Source organism: Grus americana, chromosome 4 (assembly GCF_028858705.1).
Source record: "Grus americana isolate bGruAme1 chromosome 4, bGruAme1.mat, whole genome shotgun sequence".
In the NCBI taxonomy this organism is placed as follows: domain Eukaryota; kingdom Metazoa; phylum Chordata; class Aves; order Gruiformes; family Gruidae; genus Grus; species Grus americana.
The window spans coordinates 81,794,811-81,807,966 of NC_072855.1; the positions used below are offsets into that span (position 1 = coordinate 81,794,811).

The 13,156-nt window shown below is 47.1% G+C and overlaps 1 protein-coding gene across 16 annotated transcripts in view; it reads right to left on the reverse strand.

The window, feature by feature from the left end:
• RASSF6 (Ras association domain family member 6) overlaps positions 1–13,156 on the reverse strand; it is a 47,804-nt gene that overhangs the window by 6,995 nt on the left and 27,653 nt on the right. For 10 of the 16 annotated variants that reach the window (XM_054823371.1, XM_054823370.1, XM_054823368.1 and 7 more), the window contains 3 exons: positions 8,187–8,276; positions 1,999–2,077; positions 648–799 (listed from right to left, as the gene is read on the reverse strand). In XM_054823371.1, coding sequence (XP_054679346.1) covers positions 648–799; positions 1,999–2,077; positions 8,187–8,257 — 302 coding nt within the window. In that variant the 5' untranslated portion in view covers positions 8,258–8,276. Of the gene's footprint in view, positions 1–647; positions 800–1,998; positions 2,078–8,186; positions 8,277–10,737; positions 11,008–12,856; positions 13,077–13,156 lie in introns of those variants that run through there. The other 6 variants (XM_054823381.1, XM_054823382.1, XM_054823366.1 and 3 more) reach the window with 4 other exon arrangements.

Below are 13,156 nucleotides of genomic sequence, written 5' to 3' on the forward strand. Positions count from 1 at the left end.
AAAGATACGGCAAATCTAGCAGGAGTCAGCTCAGCACTAAGCACTCCGATACGAGATGCCCTATCAGCTCAGGCGCAGCTGATGTCTGTGTATTTGTAAGGGGTTTTAACATCAGGTTTTGCGCAGACGAAGCCAGTATTGGTTCCCTGGCTTGAGCTTTGCCCTGGGAAGCCAGCGTTTCACTCCTGCGGTAGCTGGGCAGGGAGCCTGCCATCGACAAGCACTTAGCACTAACCTACCAGCCTTTTGCTTCACCCTGTACAAGGTGCACTGACATGAGGTCTTTCAGGGGCTACTGACTTCATTAGGTGTACAGATATACGTGGAGAGCGTGTGTAAATTTTTATGTGTGTGAACTCCCCAGTACTTGCATGGAAATCGTCAGTGTAGACAAATCAGCCTCCTCCACCTTCTCAACTGTTCTCAAACTGGAAGCCAAAGACACAACAAAGATGGACCTTTCTGCCCAGCAGCAGCTGTTGAAAGACCACACACCAGTTACACCAGGGACAGAGCTCTGTGGCACAAGCGACCACCACAGCCTTTGGGCAGCCTGGGATACACCACCGGCCGTATCCGTTCAAGCCGCCTCCACGAGCCATCTGGAAATACCAGCCTGCCTCCTTTTTATGAGGTTAATACATTACCTTTTACTAGGGAACGAACCCACGTTCTCTGTTGACTTCAGGGTTACAAAAGAGGCTATCTGCTTCTCATCCTGAATTTTTAATTGGATAGGATGTCGGACTCCCCAAAATATTGACAAGATTCCCTCAATAAATGGTTTGCCATCTTCTTGCTGGGAAAAACAACAAAAAAGGAATAAAGAGTGCTGCATAATAATCGAGTAATATTAAGCAATTTCCCCTCAAAGTAACAGCAACACAGTGAAATCACCAAGGCGGACACAGCCCTGGCACAGGTCACCTAGAGCGGCTGTGCTATCTCCATACTTAAGATATTCCCAAAACAGCTAGGTAAAGCTGCAGCTGACCTGCCATCGTGTCAGCGTTAGCCTGACTTTGACCGAGAGGTTTTCCAACCAACGTGTCCGTAATTCCGTACAATTACAAGTCACATGCTATGTGTTCTACCTGGATGACTAGCTCTTCTGAAACCAAGGTGCTAAGAAGGTGGCAAAGGGGAAGAGCGACTGCTGGTAAAAGAGGCAGAAGTTGTTCATGAAGTCATCCTTGTTGATGCAAAGCACTGCATCAGTCCAAAACCTGGTATCGGTCCCCATTCTTGCTGACATAGAACTCCGTCACTGCAGAACGAGCTGGGACAGAGAAGGGAGGACTGCCGGTTTCCAGACCGTTTTTGCCCAGAACTGCTGTAATGTCCTTTCAGGTCCTGGTATCAGCCCAACAGAAAGGCAGCTTGTGAAGGAGAAGGAAGTTCAGACCTCTGAAGCAGGGTCTGTGGTGCGAGACACACGATTCATCCGTCCTCCAGCTCCGCAGGCCCTTCTGCTCTCCACAGAGGAAGCATTCCCGGGGCTACGCTTACAAGCGTTTTCTCCAAGGTCCTCAAGGTTCACGGTTGAGGAGAGCGCAGTAGTCTCTGCTTGACCCGAGTGACAGCAGTCCCGCCATTACGCGCTGGGGGTTCAAGCTGAAGGGGCGAGGGGGAACTGCACCCCACAGAAATATTTGCGGTGCTACTCCCTCCCAGCTAACGACATGAGACTCGAGAGGTCAACCCAGAGCATGATTTCCCGTGATACGTTAACGAATGGGACAGCAAAGAGATCACGCTGGTAACAAGCCCAAACTCCCACTCGTGTGAACATGCCTATTTCTGCTCCCTCCTCCCCACAGCGTTCGACTCCAGCACTTGCTGGGGCCTTTTTATTCCAGTGATATGTTCCATCCAATGCACTAACATGCACACACGTATCCACACTGCCCAGCCGAGCCGCATGAACCGTCAGCGCCCATCAGCACTCTTCCTACTATTACGTTGTGCTTTTTGTATAATTTTTGTGTACATGCTTACCTGACTATGCGACAGTTGCAGATTTTCTTGATCAGAATAGTACGAGTTATAAGTCTTCAGAAGAGAACTGAGCTGCTCTCTACAACAAAAGATCACAAGAAAAAGAGTAATTTTTTACCATCTCTGTCACTGTAAAATCCAGGTTTGCTACGCGGCAGCGTAACACCCTGTATCTGTGTTGCCCGCTGCATCTTTGCACAGATCTATTAATGATTAGTACATCATTTTCCAGGAGTAAAATCTTGTCAGGATATTGGCTTGCTTTTAAGTTGCTTCTTTAAAGACCTGATACACAGAGTAAATTCATTAGTCACAATCTGACATGACTTTAATAACACTGCCCTAGAATAACTTGTACTTTGGACTTCTGTTACAGTTGCGAGGCGGAAGCAAACAGGAACAACACTCCCATGCACCAATGTTGCAGATTATTTTAGTTAGGTTACAATTTGTTTCCCTGCCTGATTGTTTCCACTGGATTTTTATTTTTTTTTTCCAAGTACTCTTCTTATTTCAAAATATCTACAGTAAGCCTAGACAAAACATTTCAGTTTCCTTCTGCTTGAAACATAACAGCTTTGCACTGTCTTTGCTCAAAGGAAAAAGGATGGAGACTGAGAGAACCTCTGCCAGCAAGCAAGGATCATAAGCCTGCCCATCCTCACGGATTTCAAACAGAAATTCACGCTGCAATTAAAAAAAAAAGGAGCATAACATTGTGCATTGAAACCAAACACTGCATTGAGGCAGGAAGGCAGCGTGAGGCACGCTGGTGCTGATGATGTTTCAACCTTGGTATTTAAGAACCACCATCCCAGATAACTATACCTGTCTCCATCCTTGATAAACTCGCTACGCTGCAAGAGAAGAGCGTTTCAGAAAACATTTCAAATTTGATAGCATTTCAGAATAAGCTAATTAGAGCTACCGCACATCCCAGTTTCTAGGCCACGGCCGCCGCCGCCGCCTCATCCCTTTGCCATCTTGGTCCGGAAAGAAGGAACTTGAACTACTGGATTTTAGGTATGTGATACCCAAACCATCTGGGCAATTTCAGCAGAGACCGGGCTACCCAACATCCTGAAACCCTGAGCAGCCTGGGGGTGCACAGAGAGCGTTCCTGCACCATCCTAGCGCAGTGCGCTCCGGCAAGCGCCGTGCCAACGCCGGTCCCAGCCGAGCTGACGGCAGGGGTGCTGTGCACAGCCCACATCACCCACGCTGCCCACTTCGCCCTTGTCAATGGGTAAGGCGAGATCAACGCCACGTTGCACCAACACGGGCTGGGGGACAATTGCTGTGGCACCGAAAAGCACCTTCCAGTTACTGCTTAGCAGCTGCTGGTCCCAGGTGCCGTGCCGTTGTGTAAGAACTAAGTGCCCCACGGGAATACCCTCTTCAGAGCAAGGCTGCTTGAATTACAGCTCAAGCCTGGATTTGCTCAAAGTACTCTGCCATCGTAGCACTACTTTTGAAGAAGGATAGACACAAAGTTGATAGACTCCGGAGAAGAGTAGGGGAGCGATAAGTGGCATGAACCATGAAGACAAAAAGCAAGTTGCAGCTGAGGCTAAGGAGGACCAAAAAAAGCCAGAATTAAGCAACATACATTTCAGGACCATCAAGAATGAAACACTCTTCCCCACACCAATTAAACAGCAAAGACTGTAATTCAGGAAAGAAATTTCCACCAGCAGAGATAGCAAAGCATGAGAAACAATTGCGTGGAAGCCTCTGAAACCTTCCTCAGGGATGGTCTCGAAGCACCGAAGAAGATGAATAACAGTCAAGACAGTTTAATGTACTGTTGCAGTGGTGAGCAAAGACACCAAGTTTGTTTCCAAATAGCGTCTATTTGTTTTCTAGGATGAGATAACGTAACAGCTGAACCACAAGCAAAACAGACAGCATTTGCAAACTCTTCTCACAGGAAGTTCCACAGGGACCTACGGAAACTATTCAAGACCCACGTACCATCACAAGTACTATTACAATTCCTACACCAAATTTAAGAAACAAAACACCCACCCCGAAACCAGAACCAAGAATTTCCTTCTGTCACCGTCACTGAAAACCAATTCACACATGGCAACAACGCTCAGTAGAAATTACATTTTAATATTTCAACAGTCAGAGATCACCGAGACCATCAAAGCAAGCGTGCCCGAAGTGCAGGAACACACCGACCAAGGCTATCTGGAAAGTATTACGCACCACCTTCTGCGAGAGAGATATTTAGAGGGGAACGTTATAGTACAGCCTTGGGGCATCGGCATCGTTCGCATGAACGGTTTCGGCAGAATTTTTAACCTTTGTTTTCCTCTAACGGTCACAGCAGAGCCACGTCCTGGAACACGAGGACATGACCAATGGTGACAGTGGCACCCTTATCAGAGATGACAAACCTAAGAGTGATCTCTCCCCTAGGAACGGGATCACTGCAAAGCACTTCAGAAGGATATTTTCAGGGGCGAAATGAATATGATTTCATACCATCTCCCCTGAGTGTGATCAGATGGTGACACTATTTACCCACACTTACTGTTTAAATGGCTGCACAGCTGACTGCATAACTTAAAAAAATAAAAAAGTCAGTGTTGCTCAGGGATCTCAGCTAAGATATTAAGAAACTCCCAGAAACCGGTGCAAGAGAGTAGGAGGATAGATTACGCAAAAAAATACAAATCATTTTGCTTGCAAACTGCTGTGTATGATTTCAAGCGTGCCAAATTCGACAACAAACGTATTTTCTCCTGGGACTGTCTTACTCCAGCAGCATAAACCGGCGTGTGGCTTCTGACACACGCGCTCTTCTTCCACCTTCAGCCTCCCCTGCCTACAGTGCCTCCGAGAGCCCAAAGCCGGAGCCTTGCGCAGCAGGATGGTGTTTCTCAGCCACCTCTTACCGTTTACGCACGTCCAAAGCACCTGGCCAACACGGTATCTCTGAATATCGCTGCGCAGAACTATAGCACAATGCGAGGCTCCGCAGGGGGTACAGAGCTGTAGCATTTCGGGGCAAGGACGGCCGATGTCCAGCACCACGTCAAAGCGGAGTGCGCAGAGGGACCGACGGACACGGCTGCCCGAGAGCCCGACACGGACACTGGTCAGCAGGAACGTGGCCTTGCCCCAGGCTTGGGGACAACACACTGCCGAGGGAAGCAGGGGGAGCCGGGAGGGCTGTTTGTGTGGGCACGCAGAGCGTGCGAGTGAAAACCTTTCCCGGGCATACCCGACGCTTCCCTTGCTCCACGCATTGAACTGGGCACCGTCCTGTTCCCGGTGAGCCCCTTCCTGTGCTGAGAAGCAAAAAGATAAACTAGGCTTTAACTCAGCAGGTAGGACTAGGATCAAGGCCGCACCACTAAACTCCACAAGGTTAACTGCATTCCCTTCTAACACTCCGGACACAAATTATTTACTTTGCTAGCCTACTGCAACTCCCCCAAAAACGTTTTCAAGTGGCTTTACCAACAGAGTGCCGGGCTCCAAAGCGGCATTCTTAACATCTACTTCAAATCACTTTGCTCTTAAATCCTAGTAACAGGGGTAGCGAAAGCCTTCCTTTTCATTGTGTTGGAATAGCTCATTACGGGTTCTTTGTGCCTCGTGAGCTTTGAGGGACTGTATTCCGGTCATCCCACCAAAAGGCAAAGTTTTAATAGACTTAGATATCAATCAGGTACAAGCAAAATTTGGATCACACCGGCTAAAGGTAAGCAAGATTAAGCACGTCTTTGCCTCACACGGGCAAAATCCAGCTGCGTGTGAGATGAACACGCAATTAAGAGAAAGTTTTGTTTGACTTCAGTAGTGATAGGCCTGCTGACCCTGCTTGCCAGGTGTTTAGCGCAGAAGCCTTTATGCTTTGCAGCCCTATACCTTTGGCAATCATTTTATTGACAGCTGTTATCCTCCAAGTTTTTTCCAGGTAGAAAGTTGGGGAGATCAGTTCCCTGAAGACAGAGGAGGAAAAAATAAGGACTTGGGCCAAACTCTGAGGTCCATCTGTTACTCTCAGTCCACGTTGGCTGCAAAGGCAAATAAAACCATCGGCTGAAAGCACCAAGTGATGTGGTCAGGGTTATCTGAGGCAGACTGCATTTCTCAGAGCAGGCTCTGAAGATTTTTGACTTCGTTTCTTTCCCCATCTAGAAAAGCTTCTCAATAACTTCCACAGAAGTTCGCACAAATAAATCTTTCAGGTTTCAGTTTTGCATTAGTGCAACCAACAGTGACGAACCATACAAGCGATTAGAAAAGCCCCGAGGGAGAAATTTAACAGCAGCTCTCACTGACTTATTTGTCCTTGTGTAGCGGATACATTAGAACAGAAAATCTTTCTTGGCTTCTTTTAGCCCCAGAAAGGGCTAACACACGCACCAGCGTACCAGTTCCAGAAGGCATCTCCCTGTAACACATCTTGGCCGCGAAGGCCCAGGGACTGCCCCAGCCAAGAGGCAGATGGCCATCTCTTCAGAGTTACGCCGCCCAAAAATCAGCAGCTCTGTTGTGTTGCAAGACTGTTGCTCACAGCACAGCTTTGTGACAACAGCCAAATGCAGCCATTAATGAAAGCCAAAGCTAATTAACTGGCAGAACGACTTCAAGACAAACCCAGCAGAGGTAACATTTACTGCCGATTCACCGTTTTCTTCAGTAATGAAGGCAGGATACAAAGGAGCTGTAAGGTCAAGTGCCCCAGTGGTAAACCACAACAGAGCCCAGACTGTGTTTGCTTGAAACGCTAACCCAGGACAATTCACCTGTGTCCTCTTCTCCCGAGCCCTACGCAGTTATCCAGGGGTATTTATGGCAGTTATGCTTGAAGGCACACCAGTGCAGCCAGCCAAGTAATCCCACCGGTTGGGTCAGCCTTTTGATCCAGCCATTGTGCAACTCCCAAACAGCAGGCTTGCAACATCACCAAGGTTTGCGTGATACAACGGGAAGGGGAGTAATGTAACAGCAGACTCAAGGTATAGATGAGGGGCAATAGTCTGGAAATTGCATTGGAAGCAGGCTTGAGCGCATACAGAGTATCGTAGTGATTCTTGAAACACTTAGCTGGTTTTTTGCAAGGGAAACCAACTTGAACAGTACTTTAAAGCGTGACTGGAATGCACAAGGGTCTCGACCAGGACCCGCATTTCCCTACTTGAACAGGCAACTAAATAGGGGAATAAAAACCCAGAGACATGGGTTCATGTGGTACATTTCCAAATGCTTTTGTATGCCAAGTATATCAAAGTTCACACAGATTAATTACCTCTGACACAAAAGCACTACGTCTCAAATTAGTAGCAGTATAAAAGGAACAACTCTTTCAGAGAAGGGGATGCGCTTATCGCCTGTGTGCTTTGGGCAAAGCTCGGACACCCTGCTTTAGAAAGGGAGAAGTCCACAGCCCTGCTCATGCCACATATACAAGTATCAGGATTCAGATGCCAATACCTACTGCAGCAGGAGAGATTCTACGACAGGCCCTGTCCCCGGGTGCGTTTACAGTTAGCTGCTGCTCACATCAAGAGGGATTGAAACGAAGTGAGAAAACAGCCCCCGCTTCCAGCTCCTGTGCTCTGGTCAACAAGGGACAAATCAATCCCCCCCAAAAGGGGATGGAGCTATACGCCAGGCAGCTCAGCGTTCAGGGCAGCATCAGGAAGAATTCCTACCAGTCCGCTTGAACTGTGGAAAAGCATCCCACAACATACAGTTTGAGTGCAATTCCAAGCTTTTTCAAGTAGGTTAAAGAACCCCTTTCAGTCACCACCGAAGAGAGCAGGCAGCCCCATCGCTCCTTCCCCAAAGAAGCCCTGCCAGCAGGGGGTACAGACCGAACTCCAGGAGCTCAGTTTCAACACTGAATTAATGTTCAATTCCAATAGATTTCAAAGATAGGAAGGACTTCCTCCCTGATTTGGATTTTTATTTCAGTACACTCTGCAAGTGCTCTTCCACCAAATGAACAAAACCCACTGACCAAAAGGTTTAAAGCTCTGTTCTTTGAAATCCATATAAAGGGCAACTTTGTTCTGTAGATACCTCGCAGAAAGCAAGTGGTAGGAACTGCTGCTGCTACAGGCTCAGCTCTCTACAGGATCACCTGTTCATGAGTAAATACGGAGTAGCTTGAAAGACAACAGCAAAGTCATTAAATGCCGGGGGTTTTTTAAATTATTTACCTGGTTATAAACTTCTCCTCATTGATGGAAACAGAAGGTACATGCTGTGCTTTCATACTCACTTTCTTCATTTATTCAGAAGAGATGAACCTAAACAAAAGGTTAAAAAAATAATTATATCCACCAATGCCACTAAGACTAAATGGTAAACACAACAACAAAGCCTTAGTTGGCCAAGTCCAACAGGCTCCGACACTCGAGCTAAGGGCCAACTACACCATATTCTGACTGCTCTGTACTTCATCTTAACACCCCAGTATTTCCCACACCTAGTAAAAAAGCAGTAAGCAGTTCTCACCAAGTATGTCACGGCACCTTAAATCCCAAGTACTACATACACCAAGACTTTCTCAAACAGTTTTAGAACTAGTCTACAACTTTATAATTAAGCTTCACTTGTTAGTAGACCGAGGCTGCAACCCCATCGACCAGTTTGCATTCTTTCCGTGATTACGGCTAGAGCATTGCCCAGGGTCACCGAAAGACCTCAAAGTGACTCAGCAAACCACCCTTAAGCAGGTTCGTAAAACTAGACAAAAGAAGGAAAAGTGTTGATCACTGGCAGTGTCCTGCAGCACACAAAGAAAGCAGCTGACATATTAAAGAGAGAACAAGGCTATAATTAAAAGTGATGTAGCAATATAATTTACAGATCACCCTGTAGTGATTCCAGCGCATTGTGTAGGCAACAAGCCAGACCCATGAGACTCTGACAATGCATTCTTCAATAAGCTTAATTATGGAGTCTTGGCTGCTTTCATTCCCCCTCAGGTACTAGGGGAACAGGCAGACTGAGCAAAGTAACTGAACAGACTCAGACTCAACACTGACAACTCAAACTGCACCGAAACAACCCTTGGTCTCAGCACAAAAAGCGGCATCATACACGGAAAGTACTAAAATCTCCAGAGACTGCATTGCAAGTGGATTATTCCACTGCTACTTCTCTCTTCTCCGGGCACGACGACAGAGGAATTTGCCTAACAGCCCCTGATGTCCCTTCTCCCTTACTCCAGGAGACGGACCCCACTCTGATTTCAGACTGCATAGGACAGAGCCAGGTCAAAGACATCTGAAAAGTAGCTTATTGTCTACAGTACTACTGACAAGTAGCCTTCAGAAAAAAAAAAATCAATTTAGACAAGAAACTCAAGCTTGAAAAGATCACGGCTAGCTAAAGAGTAAGCGCCCAGCTTCTGTCCAAGTGATGCTACACTACCGAGCTGCTTTTTTAGAAGCAGTTAAATAAAGTTTCCGTAGTCATCGATAAATGACTTTTAAAAAATAAATATATGTGGACGAGTGCGAAGTTTTGCATACAAACACATTATCTTCACCCTACAAAACTTACAGGAAGTTATTTCGCAACCTCTAAAACCAGAGCGTGCTACCGAGATGAGCTTTGCACGAGCAGCTGGGGTTTCTAACAGCGCTTGATCAGTAGCTCAGAGAAGAGCAGGACCCATCCCACGTACCCACTGTCTGGCGGGTGACATCCATCAAAGCAAAACCACGCCTGAACACCAAACGAGCCCAGGGACTCCCGTACAGACAGGAGTTTGTCTTTAAGGAAGAGATTGCTGTACACCAGCATAGTAGTGTTGTTTCTCTGCCCTTGAAATTAGTTCAGTAACCATTGGCCCCACCTTGAAATCCGATTTTAAGGGATTTACTAATACCTCTAACTGAATCAACTGCCTAGGCCAGTGTAGTTTCAAGACAAATTTTAGCAGATGCAGAGCAGTTAATGTACGCTGGCACTTGAGTAACTGGATACACACTTGGCGTCCTCCCATCTGCCAGGAAACAACACGTTAAGAAGAGCAGATAGCCAAGTCACCAGTATTAACCTCAGAGCAGCGACTCTAGCAAGCCCTAGCACCGCTTCATTGCTCGTGGTTGCATTCTTCGCAGAAAAATTGACCCTTAAAATGATTCATATGAAGGAAAAAGCTGATCTCTACACATTGCAAGAAGTGACCTTCACACAAAAACCCCCATTATCACTGAACTACCCATTTTGTTACACAGTGAATGGCTCTAAGTTATTTGCCTTAAAAACCTCCAGCATATCTTAAATCAGCTGGATGCCATTAAAATGCTGACAACGAAGCAAACCAGAAGGGCAGTTGGTGACAGGGACAATTCTTCACCAACACCTCCCCCTCACCACCGGATTAGCCCCAACAGACTGGCCTTCTCTCCTCTAGCTGGTGCAGAAGCACCAGCAACGCTCGTTACATTTTCCTCAGCTATGGGACCAGTTCTGCTTATCAGGCTTGTACAAAACACTTCGACGCCACTAGCTCACCCTAGAGATAAAACGCTTCTCCTCGCACCCTTCCCATCGGCGCGTTTCGGCTATGCACATCTCACGGCCCTTATCTTTAGTTAACCCTGAAACCGTGGGCAGAGAACACGCAGCGACTTCCCCAGCACCGCTATGTGACACCACGGATGACAGTTTATTTACACTGGCACTCCTTACATCCACAAAGCTGTCACATTTTCTATCACCTCCTGGTATTTTCTTGTTTTCCATGTTACTTGCCTGCAGTTCTTTTGAGGAAGCTAACAGAAGCAAAATGTGTTTTTTTCCCCACTGTTCGCTTGGATTTGAACTAACGAAGACACGCCAATTTTCCAGCTCTTCCAGCAACATCTGTTTGTGGCCATCTATTCCAAGCTGACTCTTGACTTGCTTGGTGTCAGACAGGCGTCTTCATCACCACGTTAAACTGGCCTAGAACCGCACAATTCCCTCAGACAGGCGGGACTTTGAACGTGGGACCTCGGCTGGACTAACCTCTGGGCCTGAGACCTGACTAAGAAAAAACTTGATGGTCAGAGGAAGACTGAAGCCTAAAACACTTGTGGAAGGAAAGAAAAGAAACAAAAGGCAAAGACAGGAGGAAATGCAGTGGGGCAGATGCAAAATGAGCAACTCCAGAGAAAAAACCTGCAGCTACTGGAGAAGCCGAGGAAAAGGAAAAAGGGACAAAGGACTGCTGCGCAATCCCAAAGCCGCGAGAAGATCGGGAGTCACATCAGGGCACAAGACAAATCTCAAAGGTACTGAACGTGACTTTTCTATGTTATGTACATCTTACCCAAAATGATTTTTTTCCAAGAAAAAGTGAAAGTGTTAGAGGAGAGGCAGATGAGAGAACTTGTTGTACGGAGATCTTTGAGTTACTTGCTTCAAGGGACACAGCACAGGGACAGCACAGTGGGGGAATGACAACGCAAAGGTAGGAGCCAGCAGCCAGGCAGATTCCTACACAAGGGCAAAGGAGGAGACTGTGGAGGAGGGCTGGAAGGAGAGGGACACCCGGCATCCAGAGCTGAGCCACGCAGGAGCAGTGAAGCAGCCTTCTCGTTTGTCTCTAACGGCCTGGATGCGCTTTCTGGCACATCCATATATTAAGATGGGGACGGCAGAGCGAGCAGTGTGCTATGCAGAGCTCCTGCCAGTGTGAAGGAAAAAAACGCCCCCAGTATTTCTAAATAGTTTAATCCAGTGCTTCCCAAAGCCGTTCAAAACGAAGGCAGCCAGGATGGGGTGAACCGTCTCACTCTCTTGTATAGAAACCACAAGGCTCAGGCGCCCTGTCAGCTATCGACAGCAGTTACCTCTAACATCACGTGCAGCACCAAGAGCTTCACATTGCAGGCACCATAGCACATTTACTGAAGTCATTTTCTAAACTCTCAAGTGTCAGGTATTTAGCAAAATTTTGGACCATTATCTCTTTCTATGAATACGAGATTAGGATTTATTCCCATACATAACAGATGCAGTAACAGCAGAATAATTTTACTAATCTTTACCTAGTCACACAGCTCAGTCAGATGAGCCTTCATGCTGGGGTTTTTTGTTTGGTTGGTTTTTTTTTTAAGTTAGATGTCCTCAGCACCAAAGCAAAGGTCTAATCAAAACAAAGTACTTATTCCTAACACTTGCATTTTCCCCACTGAAAACCAGGCGTGGTGGGTTTGGTTTTTTCCTTTGTCTTGCACACTTCTTTATACTTTATTTTAAAAATGAACGACCGCAGTACACAGCAGTAATGGCACTACTTGAATACAAACCACAGTGTAACCCACCTGCTGAGGCAGGATCCGAATGGGCTGTGGTTACTGAAACCAAAACTAGGTCAGTATTTATCTGTGAATACAGCGCCTGAACTTTCTCAGTCACCAAGAGATGCGTGAACTCCCTCCCTTCACGCAGTGACGAGAGAGCAGGGCTCGCACCAGATCTATTCCAAACACTAAGTAACCCATTATTATGAAAAGTTACTTGCTATTTCAGGTTGCTTAGGAAAGGTAGCTTTTACCCACCAAAAAGAACAGACATGGCCACTGACATAACCTTTTAAATCACACCGGCGACTGAATCAAGGGCAGCGAAGGCTTACGGCCGCGTACGCGCTCAGCAGCGGCGCTACCTATTATCTGCCCGTTTTAATGATAAACCCCTGCCTCACACAAGCCGCCTCGAGATTTAGGAACATCTTTGACCAGTATTTGCGACCCAACTTTTCTCCTTCCCGCCGGCACCCTAATTACCCGAAAGGAACGTAATTCGAGTTCTGGGTGGCTGCGAAGGACCCCGCTTTCACTGACATGCGGCAAGCAGAACAGCGCCCGCTTTCCGTGTCACTTACCTGTGCGTAGATCAGGGGAGGAGAGGCGGAGGAGGAGTTTCACGTACCTTCCACTGAGCCCTGGAAGAGGCATGACAGCACGCGCTGGCTGACAGTTACCTCTGCTACTCCATGGAACCCGCAGAGCTCTTAATTACTATTTTGCCTAACAAACTGGGAGCGCTGGAAACCCAGGACACTCCCCGCAGCTCGGTGCATGTCGGGAACCTTTACCTGCCCACTTTCCTTCCTCCGAGCAGCTGACAGGAGCGCTCCCTTAGTCACGGCTACACCTACGGGGAGGCTCCAGTTAACGCTTTA